The following is a 24,110-nucleotide window of genomic DNA, read 5'->3' on the forward strand; positions in this document are numbered from 1 at the left end:
ATGGTATTATGTGTTTTTTTTTGTTGCTAATTCAGCTTCCTTACTTTTTTCTCCATCCTACTCGCTAAGTGTTTCCATTGCGGTATTATTAATGATTTAAATTTACTCAAACACTTCTCCATTTGAACATCTTAAAAACAAAATTTTTATGTATTTTGTTGAGTTTTGTGTTTACAGTATTTTTAACATTTCAAACAAAGTTCAAACCCTGAAATATCTGTACTTTTAATCAAGAACACAGTCTGTGTCGTCATTTTGTTGCCGTCTCCTGCCAGTGGCATTATATGCCTCTTCAACATGTGACAGAGATGTGGTTGTCTGCCATAAACTGTCATTTGTTTTTTAAATTTAAGATGCATTTTATGATATACTTTTTAGATCTTGGTCATTTTTAACTATATATTCCAAACTGATTAAGGTAGTTTGGATCTTACATTATCAGAAAAACAAGCAAACTTTAGCGGCAGCTCAGCTCCAGCCCCTGCAGTGCCAAACAGCGTCCAAGAAGCATTGATTTTTAAAATGAAACTGCTTTATTTAGTGTTTTTTAATCAAATGGTATTTTTGTTTAGGAGAGGAAGAGACCTCTATGGATAATTTGGCTCCTGGTAAAAAAAAAAAAAAAAAACTTTCTGAGCAATAAATACTGAAGGAATTCCAACCAGGAGAAACTGTTTTGATCTAGGGAACTCTAGCAATAAAAGTAACATTGTAGGTTTAAAAAAAACAAAATCTGTTACTTCTTTACAAGCCCAGTAGAAATATTTAATTAAAACACAGTTAATCTCAAAGCTGAGGAAAAAAATGCAAATAAAATAGCAAATGAGTGCATGCAGGAAAACCATCTCTTCTATTGAGTGTGAAGTTCTCCAGAGGAGCCAGAGATGATCACAATCTCATTTAAAACATACACACTTATGCTAACTAGATCAATCATAAGGGCAAGGACTGTATTAGTTAACAAATTGCTCTATATTAACATATATTATATAACAGGTCCCAGTATGGACTCCTGACCCACAGAGGGAGCTGTTATAGTTTCCACAAAGTATTTTTTCATTGTTAAAATGCAAATTTAGTCAACATGTTGCCTCAAAATCCAACAAGGTCATAAAGTATCAGTATGAGGCTTCTGTCAAATAAAGATTAGAGTGCGTTCTCACAAAGACACCATGAGTACACATCACAATTACTTGCAGATGTGGTACTATGCTGGCATCACATAATAATACTAATCGCATGAAAAGTATATACATGGTTGAACCAACAGATGAAAGTTAAGCTCCTACCTATGAGTGCAGAGGCCATGCAGCGGATGGAGCGGCAGCAGGGGCCGATGACCTGCAGCACCTGGTGTTTGGAGAGCTCCAGCAGCAGCAGATGGCCCCCTCTGGTGCTGATCCAGAGAGTTGCAGCGCTCTGCACCAGCAGGGCCTTCACTCTGGCCCAGGAGGGAGCCGCTTCAGTGGGCACCTCCACCTCGCTGCCCTGCCTGCCTCTGCAGCCAGATTCGTGTCTGCGACGAGAGGAAATACAGCTACAGTCATACAAACAGCTGAATCTCTAAAATGTCTCAGAGGCTGTAAGACTGTGACGGATAAAACAGATAATAGACTGTATTAGAAAAGAATGCATGAAAACCACCCCTGTTGGTTCTGGACAATCCAAACACTTTCTGTTGAGGATATTCACATTTTTCTACACAATTCTCGTTCTCTACTGTCTCTATTCAGCCACAGTGGCTGTTTTTGTTATGTTCAGTACACTAATCTGCTATTTTTTCAGGGCAGGAAACTGATGTGAAAATGCAAAACACATCACCTGCGTGATTTGATGACATGATGCCTGTTCTGCTTTTCAAGATACACTATAATTAACAAAAGACATTTAAATCCAACAAAAAGGAAGACATTGGGCAATACAACTTGGAGTGCAACTGTGGATAAAACTTGCACTATTTCTGTGTGTGTAAGAGTGTTTGTGTGTGTGTGTGTGTGTGTGTGTGTGTGTGTGTGTGTGTGTGTGTGTGTGTGCATACCTGATGATCTGTGCACAGTCGATGCAATCCACCATCCTCTCGCTCCTCTTATCCCAAACTTCGACAGTTGGAGTTCCGGTTTTGCTCAGGTAAACATATTTATCCACAACCATCCGAGACACACACGCTTCACCTGCCAACAGCCGCTGCTGCCTGAGGGGCACACACACAAAACTGTACTGTCAATACCAATAAGATAAGGTCTGACTTTAACTTTAAACTCAAGTCTTCACTCTAATCTAATTCTCATTGTTTTCTTTTTTTACTTTAATCCTGTCAAACATGCAGGAATAATAGTTAGAAAAGCTTTCCTCCAAACAACAAAATTTAATTTCACGCCATTTAGGAACATACTGAATGCCAAGTTTTCTTACATTTAAAGCCTCTGTTGAGGTTTTCAAATGAAAGTCTGAATGTATATCATCATATTTTTTAATTTTTTGTTGAAACAGCAAACAGCACCTTTCTTTAGTGACTAAATGTAATTTATGGTGCTTTTTAGATAGCTGGTAGACTGTCGCATTAATACAAGGATGTGCCTCCCTTCGTCTGCAGAAAGGGGACAACTGACTCACTGGAAGATGAGATTTGGTCTCGTGTCGATGCTCTTGCAGATGTCGTATTCAGCAGTGAAGGAGAGGATCTTGGTCCCACAGCCAGCCCACACGGACCTGCTGTCCAGAGAATGCACCGACTGGCCCAGACACATGACGGGTGTGTTGACGTTTCCCACAGTGAGAGTTTTAACCGGCTGTCCGTTGTTCTGCTGCAGGGAGGAGAAACAAACTCACACTGGATACAATATCATACATTTACATTGTGGGAAGACGGGGTAGAAATATCTGAGCAAAATCTCGGAAATCAATCAAATAATGAAAAAAATTTTATTCAATATGTAATATTTACCTTGAGAACAGAGTCTTCATAAACAGTGAGAATGCCATCGGCTGTCCCAACCAGCAAGTAATTCTTTCTTTGGCTGAGGAGAAATGAAAACCATCTAGAACATTTGAAAAGTTATATTGAGCATAATTATTTTGTTTTGCATGTGCACACCCTTCAAGGTCTTTTTATCAGAATTTAAAGACCTACAAGTAAATTATTGCGTGTCGTCTGCTCCCAGAAAATATCTCATCTGCAAATTTTCCAGACTGACACAAAATGTAAACTTCCTGGACTTGCGCACATTTTCTTCAATAGACAGATATCTCAAACTATTTGTTGAATTAAAATGTGGCCAGATCTTCCATTTCTTGTACTAGAAATATCAAAATCTTACAGGCAGATTACCATGAACTGTACTCAGCACTTCATCTGAAGCAGCAGGAAGTTAAATTCTCCACTAGCATTTCATCAGATTTAATGTTTTTACAGACACTTACCTGCGGCGAGGGTGCACATGGAAGTACAGTGAGGTGACTGCATCTGTGACACTCTGCAGGTGATGCCAAGTCGAGGTGTCCTGAGTGCTGATGACCACTAGGGAGCCAGACTGGGTGCCTGCCACCAGCCAATCACAGGCCTCGGTCGGGATTTGGACAGTCACAAGACACAACACGGGACTGGTGTCGATCTCCTGTAGGAGCAAGAGCGGCCATATGGACAAACACTCAAAAAGAGAAATGAATAATCAAAAAATAAAAACATCAAAAGACACTATTTTATAATAAAAAAAAAAAAGTAGATTAAGTATAATTATCATGTGCTCATACTGTTGTATCTGCACTTTTTCACGGCTGCTATGTTCACAGAATAAATGCTTAATAATTTTTCAGTCACAACAAACTTGTTTCAGGCAGTTTATGTATAAAATTCTTTTGGTGGATCATTTGTGCGTGTAATTTGATCACACTAAATGCCACAGAGACATGCAAAATGATTGACTATCTTGATCCTCCTCAAATGAAAGTGAAAGATGTTTCTTTGGTCGAGGAATGAGAAGGTAATCCAACCACATGTCACCTAATGCTTCCTCATATTTAGAGAGCTAAGCATAACAAAATGAAACTAAAACTGACACTGGACTGATGCTAATGTTAAGATATGATTTTAATTTTGAAGCATTACAAAAAAAAGTTTGTCCAATAAAAGAGCTCCTTTAGTATTTGTTTCAATTTTGTCAAAATAAAACCAAACAGTTGCTGGTACCTGTGTACTGACTGTGCTGGTGTCCAGATCCACGGCTGTGATGGAGCCGAATCTCTGGGTGCTACTGCCTCCACCCAGCCAGGCCCTGTGGCTGTTTGAGGGGCCGTCCCCGCTGCCACAGCTCACTGTGAAGCACTCGGCGTTAAACGCCCGGGGAACCACCAGCTCCCTCATTAGGCACAACATCTCCCCTGAATTCAGCTGATCAAACACCTGCACACAGCACCGAAACCACAAACACTTACTTCTGTTTTAATCATGAAACTACATGTGTTGATGCAATGCTGTCTGCCACACTGTCCTTACTTTCTTAACATAACTAAGGGTGCTGCCTTGTTGCATCTGCAGCATTAACAGTAAAAACAAAAGCAGCCTCTAAACAAAGTTACAAGTGTTCAGTTCCTAACCTGAGCAGAAGTGGGTCGGCTCTGAGGACTTTCCCTCAAACAGTTCTTCATCAGCGCCTGGAAGCCAGGCCAAGGTGAGCAACCGTAGTGTTTTACTGGATCTGTCAACAAGACATTAAAGATGTCAGTGAATTTTCTGTCTTTGTCTTTTATCTGTGAATCAATGCATGCCCCATCTATGGCAATTTGAATATGACCTTTTTTCTCAGACAATATCAGAAAAAGTTAAAGGTAGGATTTGGGGGAAAGTAATAGTCATAAATATGTTTCCGTTGATTTATAATCTTCTGAAACTAAGAATGGTTGTATTTTTTGTTTACATATTCAAATGTGTAAAAACAGCAGAAAACAGACCAATAGTTTCAATTATGAGCAGAAATGGGTTGATCATCTTGTATGTATGACCTGATATGCTTATGAGCCCAGCAGTTTCAGAATGGATCAATCCAGAATTCAGTTTATTAATTGCTGAATATCATAATGTATGTAGAAACAACAATATTTGTTTAAAATAAGTAAATAAATAAATATAATGTTTAAACTTATAATATCACCTCAGGGGGTATCTCTTACAAGAACATTATATGAGCAGCATCCTTTGCACAAAACAGCACTAGCACAGAAAAGCACTTTAAGTAACAGACTTATTACTGTGCATTGCAGCAGGGAACACCTTAGGAAGTCCTTTCTTCCACTTTTTAATTCCTTGCAATTTGCACATAATTAGGCCAGTTTGGGCAGGAATGAGTCTTTTTCACTGTTGAATTTTTCTCTACTACTGACCCTCTGCCTTGTTGTTAATTTTGTTTTCAAAAATCTGTTTGTTGTTTTTATCTGTTGTTTTTCTTGTCTTGTGTAATTTTTTTTTTACTGTGAGCTGCTTGGTGTTTCAATTCGCTTCAGGATTAATAAAGTTAATCTAATCTAATCTAATTCATAAACATCTGCGCAGTAGCAAGATAGTGGCTTACATCAGATCAGACTTACATAAACACCATTAACAATGTAGGACAGAGCTTATCATTATTACCTGGCAGTTTTACCTGAACTGCAACCTTTATCAAACTCACAGTGGCACTTCAAAGAATGGTAGCTAATATCACTTCAGACTTACATCAACACATGAAACAATGAACAAGAGAAGTGTCTCATTATTACCTGGCAGTTTTCCCTGCACTACAACCTCATCAAACTCACTGGGGAACTTCATGCCGTCAGAGATGCGCTCACCACAGGTCAGGAGGTCATAGAGCAGCAGGCCGAACGAGAACACATCGGCCTGCTGGTTATAGATCACGTTACCTCGGGCAACCTCTGGTGCTCGGAAACCTGCCAGATATGCAGTTATCCATTTCAAAAGAAATACAACCACAGGCCAGATTTTCAGGTCAGATATAATACGGACGTATATAAAGTCAGAGGAGGCGTGGCGTCTAACCTGGCGTGCCCTCTGAGCTCCTCACTCCCATGCTGCAGCAATACTGAGCGATGCCGTAGTCTGTAATCTTGGCAATGATCTCAGAGTCTGTCTTCAGGTTGAACAGAAGGACATTGTGAGGCTTGAGATCCCGATAGATGATCATGGCTGAGTGAAGGTACCTGATCACACAGATTAAACAATTACCCGATGATTTTCTTCTCTAATTCTCACATTTTTACGCAATATTTTTCAACATTTGAATATGATTTTAAAGATCTATTTAGTATAACAAAGTCATAATCCTAGTAATTATTTTGATTAATAATTATGTCAAGATTTTTTTTTAACAACGTGTCATATTTTGTGAAATGAGTTCTGCGCTACATGAGAATTACACTGTGCTGTATCATATTTGATTTGGACTACACAAGACTTCTATTACACTTTCCAAAACTTGTGAGCAATCCTCAAACTTTTTAAGGGAACAATACCTCCATGTATTTTAAAGACAAATAAAAGTTGACAGGTTGAACAAAACAAGGAATGAAATGCCATCATCCCTTACTCTGTACCTGAGTCCGTCAGCCACCTGCAGGGCGATCCTGTGCTGGAGCTTTCTGTTGAGGCTGCCATTCTCGTGTTCAAAAAGGGAGTCCAGCGAGCCTCGCAGAGCCAGCTCCATCACCAGGACCTGAGGAGCTGCACCAGCTGCCAGCAGACCCACCAGGCTGGGGTGACGGAGACGACCCAACACCGCCAACTCCTGGAGAAAACCGATGAAAAGAAGTGTATATGTAAAGTATGTGAAAAGGGCGGCAGTAAACTACAGTTAAGCAAAAACTGCTGTCCAAAAAAAGTTGCCTGATTTTGTAAACGAGCAGACTTTGTTGAGTTGGTGCTTTTTTCCTTGAAATTTGTATTTATACAAGTAACTAGTTAAATTTTTTATTTTGGCTATTTTAATTTGCCTTTATTGTTGCTATTCCATACTTAATTGTCCTGTAGCCTACAAACAAAGTGAATACTGTTCAAAGTCTAGTCAAAAACAGCAGAAACGGCTGTGTTTCAGTGATTAAAAACATTTGCTGGAATTGCAAGATGTATCTAGAGTGGCTGCGAGCCGAAGATCTGCCCTCTACCCAGAGCACTCTTCTAGTTTTAAATCGTCAGTGTTACCTGTCTGAGGAGTCTGTAGATGTAAAGCTCAGATGCATGCTTGTTGAATATTTTAACAGCTACTTCTTCATTTTTGTAGGTACTTCGATAGACAGTTCCAAAGCCACCATCCCCTGTGAACAAAATATATTTCTGTGTTTCATTTAACTTTTTAAGGCAATATGACAAAAAAAAACAGAAAATGGTAAGTTTTTAAGCAAGTGGAGAAAATAATGGAAATCATTGTCTTGTACATTTTTACCAATACTTTCGGTTTAAATAATGAGCTGAAAACTAACTGAAATTATTATGCGTGGAAAATGAGATATGCATACCCAGTCGGTTCTCGTTAGACATGTCTACATGCAGCTCTCCACTGTCCAGTATCGTTCCTGCAGGCTGGTCACTCAGCACCAAGTCAGGAGCGATCTGGGAGATGGGGAGTGTGCAGCGGGGATCCTCGGCTTTCACCAGCAGAAAATCTATGATCAATAATGTAATCATCAACATAACAGATTTTAAATATTTGGAACCATGCACGTGTAATGATTGATTTTTTTTTCTGACCACTTGTACAAACCAAACAATGTTTTATGCCTATATCTCATGGATTTAAAAAAAGAACATTGTTGAATTAACGCTGACAAAAGAGGTACCGGTTTTTGTGTGATTTATGTACCATTCTCGAAATAGGCAAAGAGATCCTCAAGCAGAATCTTGCTCCACTCCTGGCCGTCCTCAAAGCTGTACAGAGCCCACTTCTTTAGCAGAGCCTCCCCACTGCCGTGCATGTCAGTGTTCAGCAGGCCAGGAAACCACTCCTCCAGCAAGGAGTCGATGTGATCCACCACCTGACCCAGCAGCACCCGGCCTGAGGGGGAAGAGAGACAGTTTACTCTCTTTATGTCATAGATATGTTCAGTGTCCTGCAAGGCTTGTATTTTTTTTAAAGCAATGGCACCTTTGCGTGAGGAGGGCACAGTTACTCTGACGAAACTGGAGGGGCTCTCCTCCAATGAGGCGGCCTCCACCAGACAGTAGGCCTCCGGAGACCAGCTCAGGTAAACCCCTGTCCTCCAGTATATCCGATTGGGTCTCACCACTTTTTCTGGAAAACAAACAGCAAGATAATTGCAAAAATTACTAAGTTGCTTTGTTTTTAATGGCATTTGCAGAGTAGCCCCCCTGACGAAAGATAGTCTACTATGTGTTTATTTTACCTCTTCCACACAGCAAGTAAGAAGAAACCTCCAAGAGGCGGCTGATCTGGCGAGGCCAGTAATCCATGGGGAAGTACGGCATCTCATACAGACGCACAATCACCTCTGAGTTCTCACAGTGAGGCAGCTCTATCACCGGTCTGTGTTTGGACAAACTGTAGAGGAAAAGATGGTGGGATATGTGAATTTATCTGGTCTCTGAGAAATGCACAATCCAAACCAACAGACATTTGTAGCTGCAGAATAAAAAACATACCTGCTGGGTACCAGCAGCTGGTCCTCCCCGAAGGGAAAAGCGATCTGAAACTTCTCCAGCAGTTTGAAGAACTGCGTCAGGTGGCTCTTGGGGAAACATTTGGTCTCAAACAGAAATTTTTCCACCACTGAGCGCTGAACGAGTCCTTTAGGATGCTCCCAGAAGCTACAGCTCTTTAATGTCAGTTTCTACACAGGGAACAGACGACACACAATAATTATACTTGTAGGTCTTTAAATTCCGATAAAAAGACCTTGAACAAAAACATTCAATGACTGAAGTTGAATTCAGTTGAATACAACAACAATCTGGTAATAAATAGTGTAGATATAATAACTAGGCTTGAGTAGATTTGTTTCTTTGCTTAAAAAAACTGTAAAGATGCTGTCTTATTTTCAGCATCATATTTAAGCCCACAACAAGATGTGAAGTCAGCTCAGTTAGCCTGAAGGGTGTTTGATTGTCTGAGTGTGTGTTTGTGTTTAAATGAAGCTACCTGGGAAATGATGTTGCACAGCCACTGTGGGTCGATAAAGTAGAGCTCTTGAAGCTGAAGCGCAGGATCATCAAAGTGCAGTAAAACCCCTTCAGTGACAGAGAGGACGGAAAAAACAATCAGAATGGTATCTTGTTGATCCTTGAGACAATATGCAAAACATGACAGTGATCATTAAAGGTCAGTGTGTTAGAACAGCTACATCTCTCTGTGGATTACCATTTCTCCTCATAGCAGTGTCTAAGAGAATTAAAGGGCATTCGGGTAATACTGCAGGTTACTATCATGAAATGATGATGCCAAAATGAGGGAGAGATGAGGGATATTGATGCATTTGCCCACTTCATTATTTAAAATGTCTTTCTAAAAAAGTTAAAGTTGATGTTTCCTTTAAAGCGACCCTGACTCTGACTAACCAGCTTCACTGAGGAAGTGGACAGCGTGGGACAGCTCAGCTTCCTCCAGCTGCAGCTGACTCTCCTGGATGAGCTGCAGCAGCTCCCGGTGCATGAGAACGGGGAACTCAGGGGGAACTGTGGTTCTCTCCTGCAGAACCCGGCGCTCCAGTTCCACGTAACTGTCAGGAACCAGCTGGCCCATCACAGGTTGCCCCTGGATCTGTGGAAGGGGGATGAGATGAGGTGAGGGCAAAAGAGAGCGAAAGAAAGATAAGGAAATGTTTAATCTGCTGTTTGTGTCCTTTTACCTTGAAGCTGGTGACCTCCCTGGTGATGGCCTTGCGCAGCTTGGCCATGGCGTCCGAGTCCTCACAGACAGAGACCATGTGGTAGTCTCTGATGGCAGGGAAGCCCTGGTGGGTCAGCAGCTCCTCTTTGATCTTGGTCATGCAAGCCTGAAGTTGCAGCTCGTCACTCACATCTGTGTGAGTTCCTACCAGGATGACCGGGGACAGCGGAGCTACGGCCTGAAGTGCAGAACAGAGCAAGGATTTTTCAAAACAAGGAAATATTTGTACCTAATTTGAACCTGATTCACACAACTGACATTTTAACTTAAGCTCTAATTTATGTAACAACTTCATGATGCCTTTTAAAAAAATGTTGAAATGTGTAAGTATATTTTCAAATGAAGCAGTTTCCTCAACTCTTATGGTGATACAGAAAAATAAAAAAGTTGAATTGAGTCATTTGTAAGTGAACACATTTTTTAACTTTTGCATACCAGTGACTGTACAAATCATGACTTCATCCCCAAGGATCAATTAAGCATTAAGCAATCTTTATGTAATAATTCATAATTATTGATATTTTTATAATAACTAATATTGTTCCTATTGATAGAACTTTAATTAGTTTTGAAAAAAGTGTCATTTTGAATTAAAATTGTATACAAAATTATTTTGTACAGTGGATACTTTTCCAATGTGGTCAATATTTAGTGTAATATACAGTATTTCAGGCGCAGGGAGAAGTTTAGGATTTTTTTTGTGATGTCCTGTCTTATATTCATTGGTTTATTTTAACAGCATGGGTGGTGCAAACCATACTAGCAGGTAGCAACTGCCATCATAACAAAAAAACAAAATTTTCTTTTTTTAAATTGCTCACCAGCATTAATAAACTAAATTGGGTAATCAACGCTCCCCTCTGATCTCAACAGTTATTCATCAGCACTACCTGAATCTGTGAATCATGACTCACTTTGATGTTGAAGAGCCAGGGTTTGAGGGCGTCCACCTGACTGGCTCCTTTGCTGAGGTTGTAAACCACCAGGTAGAGCGCTCTGGAAGTCAGGAAGTGAGGGTGAGAGCCGCTGAACTCCTCTCTACCTGAGGGGTAAGGAAGAGGCAGGGAGTGAAATTAAAATCACAACAGCTAAATAGGACATCTCTCTTGCAAATGTGTACATATTTTAATCTTGCTTCATTCATCCTAATATTAACTGCCTTTTGTTGATTACTTTTGAGATAAGATACAGTTCAAGTTGCAGTACAAGGGTCATCACAAAGGTTATAAATCCAGGTTTCCTACAACTTAAGGCAAGCTGGATTTAAGACCTTTAACGACTCTTTTAATGCCACTTGAACTGAGATTTAAGACATTTTTTTCAGTAGCCAGCATTGAAGGAAAAACAACATGTATCAACGTCACTTACTTGAGGTTAAGGGGAAATTTATTCTAAAATAAAACATGACTCTTTGGTGGTGTTAATGCAAGAGGACTTTGATAAAAAAATTTTTTTTAAAGTTACCCCTTATTTTGAGATTCTGCAATGCCTTACTTTAAGAATAATGAATTCAGTGCATTGTGAGATTTTTTTAACGAGTTTATCTGTTTTTTTTCTTGGCCCTGTGAAAAACTGTTACAGTTTCATGTAGATCTGTTTAATACTGTTGCTTTTCCACCAAGAATTTGCTGCAGTAACAGTAATTTTATGTTTATTATTTTGTATACGTTTTGTTTTTAAGCGACAGTATATTCTCACATCTAACTGGGTGAATTAAGTTGTATGTTTTTAAGTCGTCCCCTTAAACAATGTCAACAATAAAGGTGTGCTTTGAACTCTTCATATGTTGGCCAACCTGAGAAGTCCCAGACATTCAGCACCATCTTCTTTCTGTCGCGCTCCCTGATGGTCCAGTCTCGGACGTCAATGCCAGCAGCGGTCTGCTTTGAGTTTAGCTGGGAGCGCTTCAGCTTCATCAGCTGCTGGATAAGAGTTGTCTTCCCGCTGCCTGCGTTCCCGACCACGATGAGCTTCATCCGGTAGTACGGCACTGCCTTCTTCAGCCGCTGCTGCAGAAACCTGGGAGACAGCGTGGAGGAAGAGGTATTTACTATGATATTTATTCCATTCTATTTTTCTTCTACAGATTGAGGTGACCATAAATAGCACAACTGGGAACTGACATCACAAGAGGGTGGTATTTAACATGTCATCACTTGAGAACGATAAGGTTCTAGCTGCAGAACCTTATAATTCTAAGGTGGTGAATTGTGTAATATTGTTTGTAAGGTCCCTGACCTGACAATGTCTTTGGTCTTGCTTCCAATAAGTTTGAGGTCAAGCTGGAGTCGAAGGCCGTCGAGCGGCAGGTCCCACAGTCGGCCCAGTTTCCCCATCTCATCAGGGAAGGACCGCAAGTTAGCATTACGACTCACATCCAGAGAGGTCAGACCTTCCAACAGGCCGATCTGTGGAGGGATCTGAACAGAGACAACATGATTCAATCATCTTTAACACCTTCATTCAGTAGTTTGATGCTAATTAGTTACAGTGTAAGAAGGATGAAATAAGGACTCATGATAGCAAAGACAAAGTTTTTTTAATTAGTCTTTACCTCAGTGAGCTTATTGTCACTCAGGTGGAGTTTCTCCAGTCTGGTCCATTTGTAGATCGGTCCACTCAGATCCAGAGCTGTGATGCAGTTCTGACTGAACATCAGCTCTCTGAGGTTGCTGGACTCCCACAGTCCCGGGCCTGGCAGATCAGCAATTTTGTTGGTTCTCATATCCACTGACCGCAAGCTGGACACACAGAAGTATGGGAATGAATGTTTTTACTAGAAGAAGAAGGATGCATTAAATTTTCATTGTACAGGTAAAAATAACACATGAAAATAATAACTTTGAGAATGTGAAATCTATATGACTATTTGACTTACTTCGGGAGACTGAGGATAGCCTGAGGAACACATGTGAAGCTGCTGTTTGCTAGTTTCAGTGTTGTGATCTTAGACGGCAGGTGTGACAGGGAACCTGGAGAGGACAGTAGAAATCTTTCTGTGTCTCCACTAATAAAACATGAATGTCATTGCAAGAGATATATTTACAATTGGGATAAAATCAAAATATTCCCTTAAATTCAAGATTATATGGATTCATTCGTCAAAATAAATCTATTGGCCAATGAAGACAATCTCTAATATCTCTGAATGCCAATTTTGATAAAAGCTCTTCGTTTTGAGTGTGTTACACTGTTATATGGTCTAATCTGGTGGGGTTTTAATTACTGAATTATTTAATTAGGGTTTTTTAGGTTTAAAATGTATTTACATTTAAGCCAACTGTCTGATTCTGGTGTGTTTGGAGAGACATCTGTTTTATTAAAATATCCTATAATATATTGAGTTCTAGATACACAGTAGACAGACAATGCCAGCCCACAGTGCTTTTCAATGGAAGATTTTTCGATCTAATAGTCAGTGATTAACACTCACTGATTTGGTTCATGGAAGCACTGAAAGTTTCCAGTTTGGGGCAGCCAGTCAGGAAGTCTGGAGAAATGTTTTCCACGCTGTTCTTGCTCACGTCGAGCAGCTTGATCTCCGGTAGACACAGAGGCACACAAAGCTTAGTTATACTGTTCCTGAAAAGAAAAAAGAGGAAAATGATTTGACATGAAAAATACCAATTTTGACATGAAATATTACCAAATTTATAACCAGTTGTTGGGCATATTAAAATGATGCGTATGACTGTGCAGAGGGGAATAATATCTAATTACTATGTTTTTATTTTCTGTATAGTAGGGAGCAGAATACCTTTAAGAAATGTTTATTTTATTTCTTAACGTTGTGAAATGGGGCATTCTTAAACATTTTTTCAAATTACTGCATTTACTTGAAAACAACAATTGTTAACATGTATCCCATGATCAACATTGAATCAAACATTTTCTACTGTAAAATAAAGAGGACTGTACAACATTGGTGGTAACTTGTTTAAAAAGGTTTCTGAGAAATCTGACCCAGAATGAAAATGTTGGTGTTTACTATAATTTGGATTCACAGTACAACCAACTACTTGCATTCATAAAATATTTAATAATATTATATATTATTGAATTATATATTTCTGTACTGACATAAAAGTTCAGCTCAGAAGCTTTGATTTAATCCATTGCACACAACAGAAGTAATTTTATAGCCCATTAATATGTTTCCCCATTTCAGGAAATACCCCATAACCTCAGGAGACATCAGATTTCTGCTATGAAATCAACTGTTCAAATCAAATTTATTATTTCTAAATGCCCACATTTTCCTCTCCCTAAAATGCAAAAGTTCTGAGAACATTTTATTGTGTGGCTTTGATGTTGTCATAGTAACACTGAGAGTCACATCCATGTGACTGTGTAATCATTTCCTATCTGCCCAACTGAAGACAGTTGCTTCTCAAAACTTCACACCTACAACTAAAAAAACACTACAACACCACACTTCAGTATCATGCAGCTACGTAAAAGTACAAAAGAACAAACACTCTCTGCTCATGTGAGGATTTAAACCAGCAGCGTACCCTTCCATAAAGAGCTCCTCCAGGTGACCCATGGCACGGCCCAGCTCCTGAGGGAACTCTGTGATTTTGTTGAAGGAAAGATTGAGTTGGCGCAGTGATGGGCAGGTGACAGCAGGGTCAAAGGTCAGGAGGGGACCCACACAGTTACGAGAGACATTCAGCATGTTCAGTGAGAGCAGAGACAGCAGCTCTACCGGCAGTGACTGGAGCTGGTTACCCTGCAGGTCCAGTCGAGTCAGACTCTTCAAACTCTGCCACGAAATAAAAATAAACAAACTTCAGCGTACATTTCTTAAAAGATACATTATTTATTTACTGTAATTGTTTGAATTATTCAGTACAGATCGGATACTACCTGGCAAAGAGCTGAGGGAAACTCAAGCAGATTGTTGTGACTCAGGTCCAGGCGAAGGAGATGCCCCAGCTGCTGTTGGACGAAGCCGTCATCCATCAGACAGGACAGAGAGTCCAGCTCGTTACCGGACAGGTCCAGCAGACGGATCCTCTCCTTCTCTTTGGACAGAGCAGCAGAGCTCTCACCAGATCCAAACACTGAGGAGGACATAAGTCATTAACAACGATCTGATCTAAGTTAAGTGTTTGACAGAATGGGATTAAAGTTATACAGAATTAATTCTGTTGGAGAAACCTTTGTGGCTTGAGCCAGTCTTTCCATATCTCCTGTGGAAATGTTCGCAGTGTTCATTTTCAGTTTGACCACTCTGGAAAAAAAACATTTACATCACTAGAGAGAAAAGACAGTGGTGAGATAACAGGTGTGTATATTAGCAGGGTTTAAATATGTAATACTAAGAAAGAGACTGAAAGGAAAGCAAATAATCAACTTTTAAGTATTTAAATCTTTGCTTTCTGATATTAATTTCACCCAGTCCATAAAAAACAATGTCCTGACAACTGTGCTAAACACAATACGTTAATAAAGGTTTTACCTCTGCACTGGCATGTCTGCGGCGCCCCTGCTTCCTTTTAATGGACGCCCCTGTCAATTCTTCTGATGAATTATTATGCGGTTTTGGAGACAGAACCCCTGACAGGGAATCACTCCCTAAAAAAGCAGAAGCATGTAGTGAGAGTTGAGGACATTACCACAAAAAGGTGAACAACAACTGTCAGAAAGCAGCTCAAATGTTTTGTTACTGTTGCTACCCCAGCATGTTATGCCTCCTAGATTGAGGTTCAGGTATGTTAGAAATAATGTTTGTTACTGCTCCATGTTTCATATAACCTAATTTTTTAATTTTGAAAAATGTGGGGAACTCAGAGGCCACATTGTTTTCTGTTATCCTCCTATTCAAAAAGATATTTTTTTTGTACCCTGAGACCACTGAACAAAGTGTCCAGGTTGTGGTTGTCTTTAAGAATCTGTAAAAAAGAGACACACATCCCAGTGTCCAATGGACTGGGTGCTGGACCAAAGAAACGTGGCAAAGTGGAAAAGCCACACACCAAGCAGCTTCTATCTACATTCTTGCAGTGCAACGTTTCCAAACACTTCTGAGGAAGAGCCCCACAGGCTAAAACATTACACTACATTAAAATCCTTTTAAGATCTTGATGGTTTTTAACTATGTATTTCAACCGTATGAAGAATTTTAATTCATCAGAAGTTACGTAAATGTTAGCAGCAACTTGACCCCAGCCACTGTTGTGCTCCAAACACTTTTGGAGAAACTGCGATTTATGAAGTGAAACTGCTTTATTTAATGTTTTTATCTGTTTAAATCACCTGTTTTTTTTGTTTTGGAAGAGGAAGAGACCTCTTTGGTTAGTACAGCTCCCGCTAAAAACTTTCTGCACCATCAACACTAAAGGAATTCTAATGGGGACAAACAGACTGCAAAGATGGCATTACTCCATCTTTTATTTCTTTTAGTGCAAGACCTCGAGCAGCAGAAATGACAAGCTGTACCTTTAACTTGCCTTGTCACACGGCAATAAGTAAAATGAGCTATTGGTGAAACATTACTACACTGTAAGAATAGATTGGGAATTACTACAAGTTAAAAACATCTTTAACTAATCAATGTGACTTCTTTGATGAGCTGAGTGCAGATGGATGACATAATGTTAATCACTGAAGTGGAAAAATACAGGATGTTACTGCTTTCACTGTAGGAGCACATCAGAGATACAGTTTAACAGATTATCTCACTTGGAAATTACATTGATCAAATGGCACTGCTTTGATATGGGTAAATTTAATAAAGCTCTGCTTCAAGGCTGAACGACAGTTGCTGCCTGTACTGGAACTGCACAACAAATCATGATAATTTATAGGTCGAAGAGTTACTACTAACAAAATTAAACCCGATTGCACTCTGTGTGGTTGAAATGTCTGATGTCTGTGTTCTTTACCATCACTCTCCATGTCGTCGTTCAAAAACAAGCTGTCGTCCATCGAGACAAAGCTGAAGCTGGAGTCGTCACTCTCATCAGAAATGTAGCCAGAGGTCAGACAGGGGTCGGTCACAGATCTAGGAGGACCGCTGACACTCTTGGACTTCTGCAAAGACTGAATGTATCTCGCCAAACTCATACCTTTACCTGAAAGACAGAACACAGCACACAGACAGTCAGACTAGGCTGCAAATATTTCATGATATGCCAATCATAACATCTTTAAATTAAATGTTTTGTCCAAAATCCAAAGACAATCTTTAACAATGTTTTAAAACAGAGAAAGCATCAACTCCTCCTCACTGTTGTTGTAGCGCAGACTGTGCGCTCTGCCTCTTTCGGCGAGCAGCGGGCTGAGCCAGGCGGCATCCAGGCGGCCCAGCCTGAAGCCCCCAAGGCAGAGGGCGTTGTTGTTGAGGTCCAAACCCAGACGGCCCAGCAGCTGAATGACTGTGGGTCCTTCGCCTCGCTTCACGCTCACAGCCAGAGCCCTGCGGAGGTGCTGCTCGTGGGCGCCTCGGCTGAGCAGGAGCTCTACCAGCTCCAGAGGTCCGCCTCTCTCACACACCTGAAAAAGACCGCACACAGGGCATGACTGACATTTAAATTAATATTATTATAAATACTCATGAATCCATCTATTAGCAGGGCTGAGTGTTGAAACATTAAGAACACAGACCGACAGGAGTGAAAACATAACTTCCCACAACAAATTTGACATTCTGATTTGATATATGAAATACTGGATTTTTGTGACCTCTGACCTGGTAGATGAGAGATTCTGTTTTGGTCTTTCTATTGATGTCGGCACCCAGCTCGATCAGACATTCAGCCACTGTCGTGTCTCCGTCCTCGCAGGCCTTTTCCAGCATGCTGTAGTGTAGCTGTGGGTCGCACCACATCTTAGACAGAGCCAGGCACACCGACTTACGCAGCTGACAGCAGACAGACAGGGAGAGGAGAAAGTTAAACATGTTTCTGTATAAATCTGTTTATTAAATTATGATGAAGGTATAAAGTCTTTCTAACAAAGATCATTTCTATAAAACTTTACAAAAAGAAGACAAGTGGCCAGCAGGCTTAATCTCAACAGTATTCAAGCATGTCTGGTATGTCCTGCATGCATTTGTAGTGTACGTCCCTGTGTGTTTACAGTAGGGCCTGTGTGTCAACATGTCTGCATGCTGATATAAAGAGACTGAAACTCTCATATCACCCCCCCCCTCCGTACAAAAAAAGAAAAAAAGAAAAGTGCATTTTCTGACAGAAGATCAACATGGAAAAGTCAGGGAGAAAATGCTGCCATAGTTCTTCTGGAAACATACTGATCACAACTTAGTTATGACTTTATAAACTTTATTTGAAACTTGATCTGTAAATTTAGTTTCCAAGAGAGCAAAGAACAGGATAACAGAGTGTAATGAGAAGAGAAAGCCAAAAACATAATGAGAGACAGAATATTGTGGTCAGATCTAACTGTCTAACTCACCGGGTTGTTGCTCTGGTCAGGAGTCTCGTCTCTGAGATGTTGGAAGATCTGTCTGTCAAAGTTTTCTCTCTGCAGTTCAGCAGCTGCTCCTGAACAGGCGTCTAGCATCCTCAAAGACACCTGAAAACACTGAGGGACACACAAACAGAGACAGCCCATGAGTTTACAAGTCAACAGTCAAGCCTTGAGTCGACAGTCAAGAAAACAACCCAAAAAAACACAATGTACAAATCTGCCACAAACGGCTTTACTATCTATACTGCATACAATAAAGTCGACCCTTGATTTAAACATGCTGGAACTCTGTCTTCAGACTACTAGCAATACTTTACATCAACATTTATCAACACAAGATGACTGCTTGTTGGACTACAACTGTAAATGTAAGAAGTAGGGTGCATGTCTAATAATATGTAAACACAATTTATTGGCTGGTTTGTAATTCTGAGACAAATATATAGTTTAAAGCATTGCTGTATGATGTGGTATTGACAGGTATGTGGTAGGTATTTACATGAAATTGTGACTTAATTTAGTGTTAATGCACACATGTTAGTTGGTCATTCAAAAATAATGTAATGTTTATAAACAAGCTGTGAAGGATGAAATTTCAGGATAAGCACTTATGAAAAAAGATGAGAACAAACTATTTAACATGTATTGTGTCCAAACAGAATAAATACAACTGCAAAATGAAATTCTCTGCAGCATTCAATACTGTGATGTTCAATTTATCAACATGTTTAAGCATATTTTAAAACTTAAGTCACCTTCAGGAGCATCTCAGAGTCTTCTCTGTACTGGATGAGTGAGGCGACCACAACAGAAGCCAGAACAGGTACAATCATCCTCGACAGCTTCTTCTTGGATACGAGGTAGTTGAGCAGGGTAAGACCCCAGTAGTGTATCTCTGGAAGAAGTAGGGAAAGTTAGTGAGAGCCTGATTAGACATCTTTAACAAAATAATATTTTAGCAAATGTATAAATATGGGAATACTTTGAATTCTGTTATCCTACAACTGTACAAAGGTTATGCACAATTTAATCAATGAAAGATTTTAATTTTCTTCTGGAATTCTTCCTGGATCTAATTAGGGGTCACAAACCTGCTTTTATTGAACTAACCTCAAGAAAGGGGAAATATTGTTATACCAGTGAAATAACATATTAGCCATACTATGACTATCACTGTGGAGGAAACGCTATGCTGCCCTCCTATGAATCCTTCTGAAGTTACAAACCAATGTTCTGGCAAGTTATACCTAATATTTCCTCTCAAATGAATTGCTAAATCTGATTAATATCTCATTTTTATTGTTTATAAATGACAATTGCATACTATACCTCGTTCCTGTGGGAACATCTGTAGTGTGTGCAGCACTGTGTCTATCGCCCCCTGCTGGCAGAGCAGGTCCACTGCACCAGAGCAGTCAGCTAGAGCGGACAGCACCTTCAGACCACACTTCTGTATGAAGGAGCTGCTGATAAACTGCACACAGACAAACAGTGACTCACTTTTCTACTAATACTAAAGAAACATTGCAAGATGTGTAAAATGCATAATGTTTTATTGGAAAAATCAAGATGGCAGTTAGATTGCCTCTCTCACCTTTTACTTACTTTTAAAACCCTAATGTTGTACCATTCATTGATAAGAATACGCAAATAATGTAAAGCAACACAAAACCTTACCATCTATAATACACTATGTGAGTTATGTAGATGATATAACCATGGTGACTAGCAACAGTATTGTTTCATTTATTTGCCACATAAAGAACATAGAAAGAATTAAAAATAAAGAAGCAAAAAAACAAAAAAATGTTGTTTTTTTTTTCTCTCATACATTGTCTAAACTACATTTGTAAACCAAACTTTTCGATGGCAAAACATGTTAAAAGTTGTGGTTTGGTAATTATTGGCTGTTGACTTCCCCACTGACATGCAATGCCTTTTTCCCAGTTTTTGTCAGTGTTTACCAACGTGCCCTCAGGCCAAAGGGTTCTAAACAACCACACGGCTACAAAAAAACATGCTCACCATTCATTCATACCAGTAAATCAACTGGCAAATTCTTTTTGGAAATGTAATTACACCCTTCAAATGTTCTGGTTGCAGAACAACCTACTGTATAATTTCTCCAATGAATGGATGAACTGTTGTTTAATCTATGTAATGACTGAGAACTATATGTGCTGGCTGAGTATTTGTACACTGTTTCTATTTATGTGCAAACCAAAATCCCATTAGGATGGTTTTCAAGCTCGACCTCCCTGTCTTCTTTCTGGTTTTTGTGATATCTGTGCCATTTTACTACACTATATCAGACCAGATTTAAAAAAAGAAAAAGAAGCTTGCAAGGACAAAAAAGTGTGGAAGGACTGTAAGAAAATGTAGCATGTTAGTGAGATATTTTGGGGTTAGTCATTGTGTTCATACCCTGTTGAGAACCTCCAGGTAGAGAGTGTGAGCTCCTTCCACCACACACTGGTTTTTCAGGACCTTCAGCGACACGTCCGCCATGTCGGGATCTGCGACCGAGACGCCATGCTCCCTTAAACTCCTGTCTGGGAATTAAAACACAGGAAACAAGTGAAGGCAAAGAGGCAAGCAAACATACACAAACGCACACAACCGCTCTGTTATCAATCACTAATCTAATTCAGAGTGCAGTACTGGGAGCAGAGGAAGAGTACACTATGACCTCTTTGTAATAGACATTAAAACAAGCTGCTCCACTGTAACACAATATTGTAAATGTACATTTGCATTCTTGACCTTCCTGAAAAGTAGCTGGAACTTTCAGATCCCTGAACATTCCCACATGATTGCCTGGATTGCAATTTATTGTCTATTATTTCAGCTGTATTGATAGAATTTGGCAGGGAGCTGCAGATTTCTACAACAGATGAAAAGAATTTAAGCATATAAAGAAATAACATATTACTGAAAAGCAGCATTTATTCTGGATTTGAATCTGAGTACATCCTCCATTTAAATCCAGACAACTCTTTCTGTTTCTCAACCTGCTGGATGTTCCAAGTTCTTATTATACAACAGAAAGTTGGATAATAAAACTTTCTGTTGCTGCCGTTGTAGTTAGTCACACACACAACTGACATGGCATTTAAGGATCATCTCCGGAGCTGCTGTCCTCCCAGCGAACAGTCAGTTCAATGTCTGCGAAATTAGCACTAGTTAACACAGCAGCAGCTGTCAAACAGTACCAACAAACTCTATCCAACACTGGAACACCTTGACGCTGTCATTTAACTTGTTAATAAGTGTTAGCTGTGTGATGTTAGTGACAGTTAGCCCTGTCACTATGTGTGTATGCGGGCAGAATCTCAACAACTTTTTCCCAGCACGTTGGGCTGCATAGTTAATCAAAATATAATCAAAATTGCAATGTGACTGTGTAGAGACAAATTCTTACGCCAGGTGTGAACAGAAAGAGTTAGAGCTGTCTACATGTGATCAGATCACCCAGGACCCATGTTGATACCATGTGTAAACAAGCCTGCTGATGAAAATCCAAAACAGTGAGCTAAAAGAGGCTAAAAGGCTCAAGAGAGCTGCGACACTGATGCACTGCTGTTGATTAATCCCTCATTTCTTATTACACAGTAATATGGCTATATGGAAAATGCTGATTGATGACATAAACCTTTTATTTAGTGTGGATAGAAACAGCAACCTGGGAGTAACAAAAAAATAAAGGTACCACAGACATCATCAACAACAACAAAACAACCAAAAGGATTAATCTTCAACAAACATTTGATTGGCAGGTCACCTCTGGGCCGTGCACACACATAACAGAAAGAGCACTTCTATGTTACCTGGGCAGAGGAAGACCAGACTGGCCTGCAGAGCCTCCAGCTGGACCTCTGGCTGGAAGTTGTGAACCTTCATGGTGCTGAGGATCTGAGTCATGGCCATGTTCAACTCATCTAGACTGGCTGTCCTACAAATTTAGAGAGACAGATTCAAGTATGTCAAACACAGTCAAATATGAATATAAATGTGCTGATAGATAAGAAAACAAAACTCACATACACAAATGTAAATGATTTGTGAAAAACAAGGCTTTTTTTCCATGCTGAAATTCTTTAATTTTCTCTTCCTGCTTTTCGAAAACCAACAAGGACATCATACAACAGAACCAAATGTGTTTGTGCCCACCTTCCCTGAAAGAGCAGGCTGAGCAGTCTGCAGGCGCTGATTGAAACTTCAGGCGATGTTGAATGTCTCTTCATCATCTCCACTAGGTTGACGTGGAGGCCACTGGACAGCAGCAGAGAGCGCATTTTGCCTGCAGATGGAGCAGAGCAGTTGCTCACTGTACGAGCCAACACAACAACTGATCCTTGAATTTCAAACTGCAATAACTGATTTCTTACCACCACATGGCGGCAGTACAAAACAAGTTGTAAACACTGCATTGACATACGACCTTTAGGTTGATGTGGCGAATTTGTTGGCAAACATATGCTCATTTACACGTCCAGCTGTTACGGAGCAACATTATTGTTCAATTGCAGTCGTGTTTCTGGCCACCTTGTGAACACAAATCCAATATTTACCTTCTATTAGCTCTGTGTTTTTGGTCTCCGTCTCTGGCTCTTTAGCTGTTAAATGCTTCACTTTCTTCATGCTTCACTTTGTTCACCAGCTCATTACTGACTTTGTCCATCTGCTGATTGGTACAATGTTTTCTTTGGGCCTTTTCCACTGAAACTGCTGCTTGATCCAATCAAAAAAACAACACTAGGAAAGCTTCGAGAGTGAACCAAAACAGTAAAATTACTGACAAACAGCTAAACTATTACTATTAAATCCACTATAAAGCTTTGTAAAGTCAAGCCAGACTGCAGATTCAGGTGATAATTCTCTGTAGGTTCACCCCCACGTTTAACCCTCCTTACATTGTCATACTGTCACTGTCACTCACTGTTGTGTGTGAGGAGTGTAGCAATGGCACTGGTAGCAGCTTGAAACACACTGGGAGAGGAGGAGTGGAGCAGCATGGCGGCCATTAACTGTCTGTGAACAGGAGTTCTGGAAACAACCACATAACATCCAATAAACTACATGATAACAGTCCCTCATCAGACATTTTTATGCATCTCTTCAACATCCCTCGTGACTTGCACAACTCTAAATTATGCTGACCATTAATAACTGATGTCCTGCATTTTCTTGATGAATGGAGGTCACAGATAACTGTTCATCATCAAACATCTACTGAAGGCAGCGTGTACCTCTCATCCTGCTCCTCTTCTGAATGGTTCACTCCAGCCCCGTGCAGTAACAGATTATGAATGGCCCAACTTGCAGCTTCCTGAGGTAACAAAAGTTATGTACTTTTGATTTTTAAAATGATCCTCTGTTATATAGTGGCTGTGATCGAGGTCCAGAAGAACTTGGTACTGACCTGAACGGCTGGCTCCTCAGCATGCAGCTCTAGTGCCGTACAGCAGGCCTCCATCCAGCCCAGGCCCATGTCCTCCACCTGCTCCCTCCCCCTGTTCTCCTCCTCCTCTCCTTCCTCCAGACCCTGCTCGGCCACTGCTTTGTTCTGCACAATGGTTGCGGCTAAAGGAAAAAGACAGCACAGTACAATAACTGCACTGTACAGGATCTAATCAAACCATCTTCTGTTCGTATTAACAGTGACTGACAACATTTGACAGCGTTTTTAAAAACATACAACTTGTCCTTTTCAACACTGCTGGACACAGACATTAACTGTTCTTTTTTCTACTGAGAGCTCATTGTTAATGTAGTGACGCATGTAAC

The 24,110-nt window shown here is 40.1% G+C and overlaps 1 protein-coding gene across 3 annotated transcripts in view; it reads right to left on the minus strand.

Annotated features, from left to right (window-relative positions):
- Positions 1–24,110, minus strand: part of lrrk2 (leucine-rich repeat kinase 2) — a 38,169-nt gene that overhangs the window by 3,673 nt on the left and 10,386 nt on the right. For all 3 annotated transcript variants that reach the window (XM_088080199.1, XM_088080200.1, XM_042496050.2), the window contains 41 exons: positions 23,746–23,906; positions 23,573–23,652; positions 23,263–23,369; positions 22,494–22,623; positions 22,151–22,275; positions 20,748–20,875; positions 19,653–19,797; positions 19,079–19,218; positions 18,309–18,437; positions 17,584–17,754; positions 17,123–17,387; positions 16,778–16,966; positions 15,352–15,467; positions 15,051–15,123; positions 14,757–14,953; positions 14,402–14,652; positions 13,321–13,469; positions 12,766–12,859; positions 12,442–12,628; positions 12,126–12,307; positions 11,683–11,906; positions 10,802–10,929; positions 9,847–10,065; positions 9,557–9,758; positions 9,141–9,229; positions 8,645–8,832; positions 8,389–8,543; positions 8,130–8,276; positions 7,848–8,039; positions 7,504–7,650; positions 7,190–7,302; positions 6,586–6,776; positions 6,032–6,192; positions 5,752–5,922; positions 4,594–4,694; positions 4,187–4,399; positions 3,421–3,614; positions 2,945–3,017; positions 2,614–2,804; positions 2,039–2,191; positions 1,290–1,516 (listed from right to left, as the gene is read on the minus strand). In XM_088080199.1, the coding sequence (XP_087936325.1) occupies positions 1,290–1,516; positions 2,039–2,191; positions 2,614–2,804; positions 2,945–3,017; positions 3,421–3,614; positions 4,187–4,399; positions 4,594–4,694; positions 5,752–5,922; positions 6,032–6,192; positions 6,586–6,776; positions 7,190–7,302; positions 7,504–7,650; positions 7,848–8,039; positions 8,130–8,276; positions 8,389–8,543; positions 8,645–8,832; positions 9,141–9,229; positions 9,557–9,758; positions 9,847–10,065; positions 10,802–10,929; positions 11,683–11,906; positions 12,126–12,307; positions 12,442–12,628; positions 12,766–12,859; positions 13,321–13,469; positions 14,402–14,652; positions 14,757–14,953; positions 15,051–15,123; positions 15,352–15,467; positions 16,778–16,966; positions 17,123–17,387; positions 17,584–17,754; positions 18,309–18,437; positions 19,079–19,218; positions 19,653–19,797; positions 20,748–20,875; positions 22,151–22,275; positions 22,494–22,623; positions 23,263–23,369; positions 23,573–23,652; positions 23,746–23,906 (6,498 nt within the window). The remainder of the gene's footprint in view (positions 1–1,289; positions 1,517–2,038; positions 2,192–2,613; positions 2,805–2,944; positions 3,018–3,420; positions 3,615–4,186; positions 4,400–4,593; positions 4,695–5,751; positions 5,923–6,031; positions 6,193–6,585; positions 6,777–7,189; positions 7,303–7,503; positions 7,651–7,847; positions 8,040–8,129; positions 8,277–8,388; positions 8,544–8,644; positions 8,833–9,140; positions 9,230–9,556; positions 9,759–9,846; positions 10,066–10,801; positions 10,930–11,682; positions 11,907–12,125; positions 12,308–12,441; positions 12,629–12,765; positions 12,860–13,320; positions 13,470–14,401; positions 14,653–14,756; positions 14,954–15,050; positions 15,124–15,351; positions 15,468–16,777; positions 16,967–17,122; positions 17,388–17,583; positions 17,755–18,308; positions 18,438–19,078; positions 19,219–19,652; positions 19,798–20,747; positions 20,876–22,150; positions 22,276–22,493; positions 22,624–23,262; positions 23,370–23,572; positions 23,653–23,745; positions 23,907–24,110) is intronic.

Source organism: Plectropomus leopardus, chromosome 7 (assembly GCF_026936395.1).
Source record: "Plectropomus leopardus strain MGB_pleo_1.0 chromosome 7, ASM2693639v1, whole genome shotgun sequence".
NCBI classification, from domain to species: Eukaryota; Metazoa; Chordata; class Actinopteri; order Perciformes; family Serranidae; genus Plectropomus; species Plectropomus leopardus.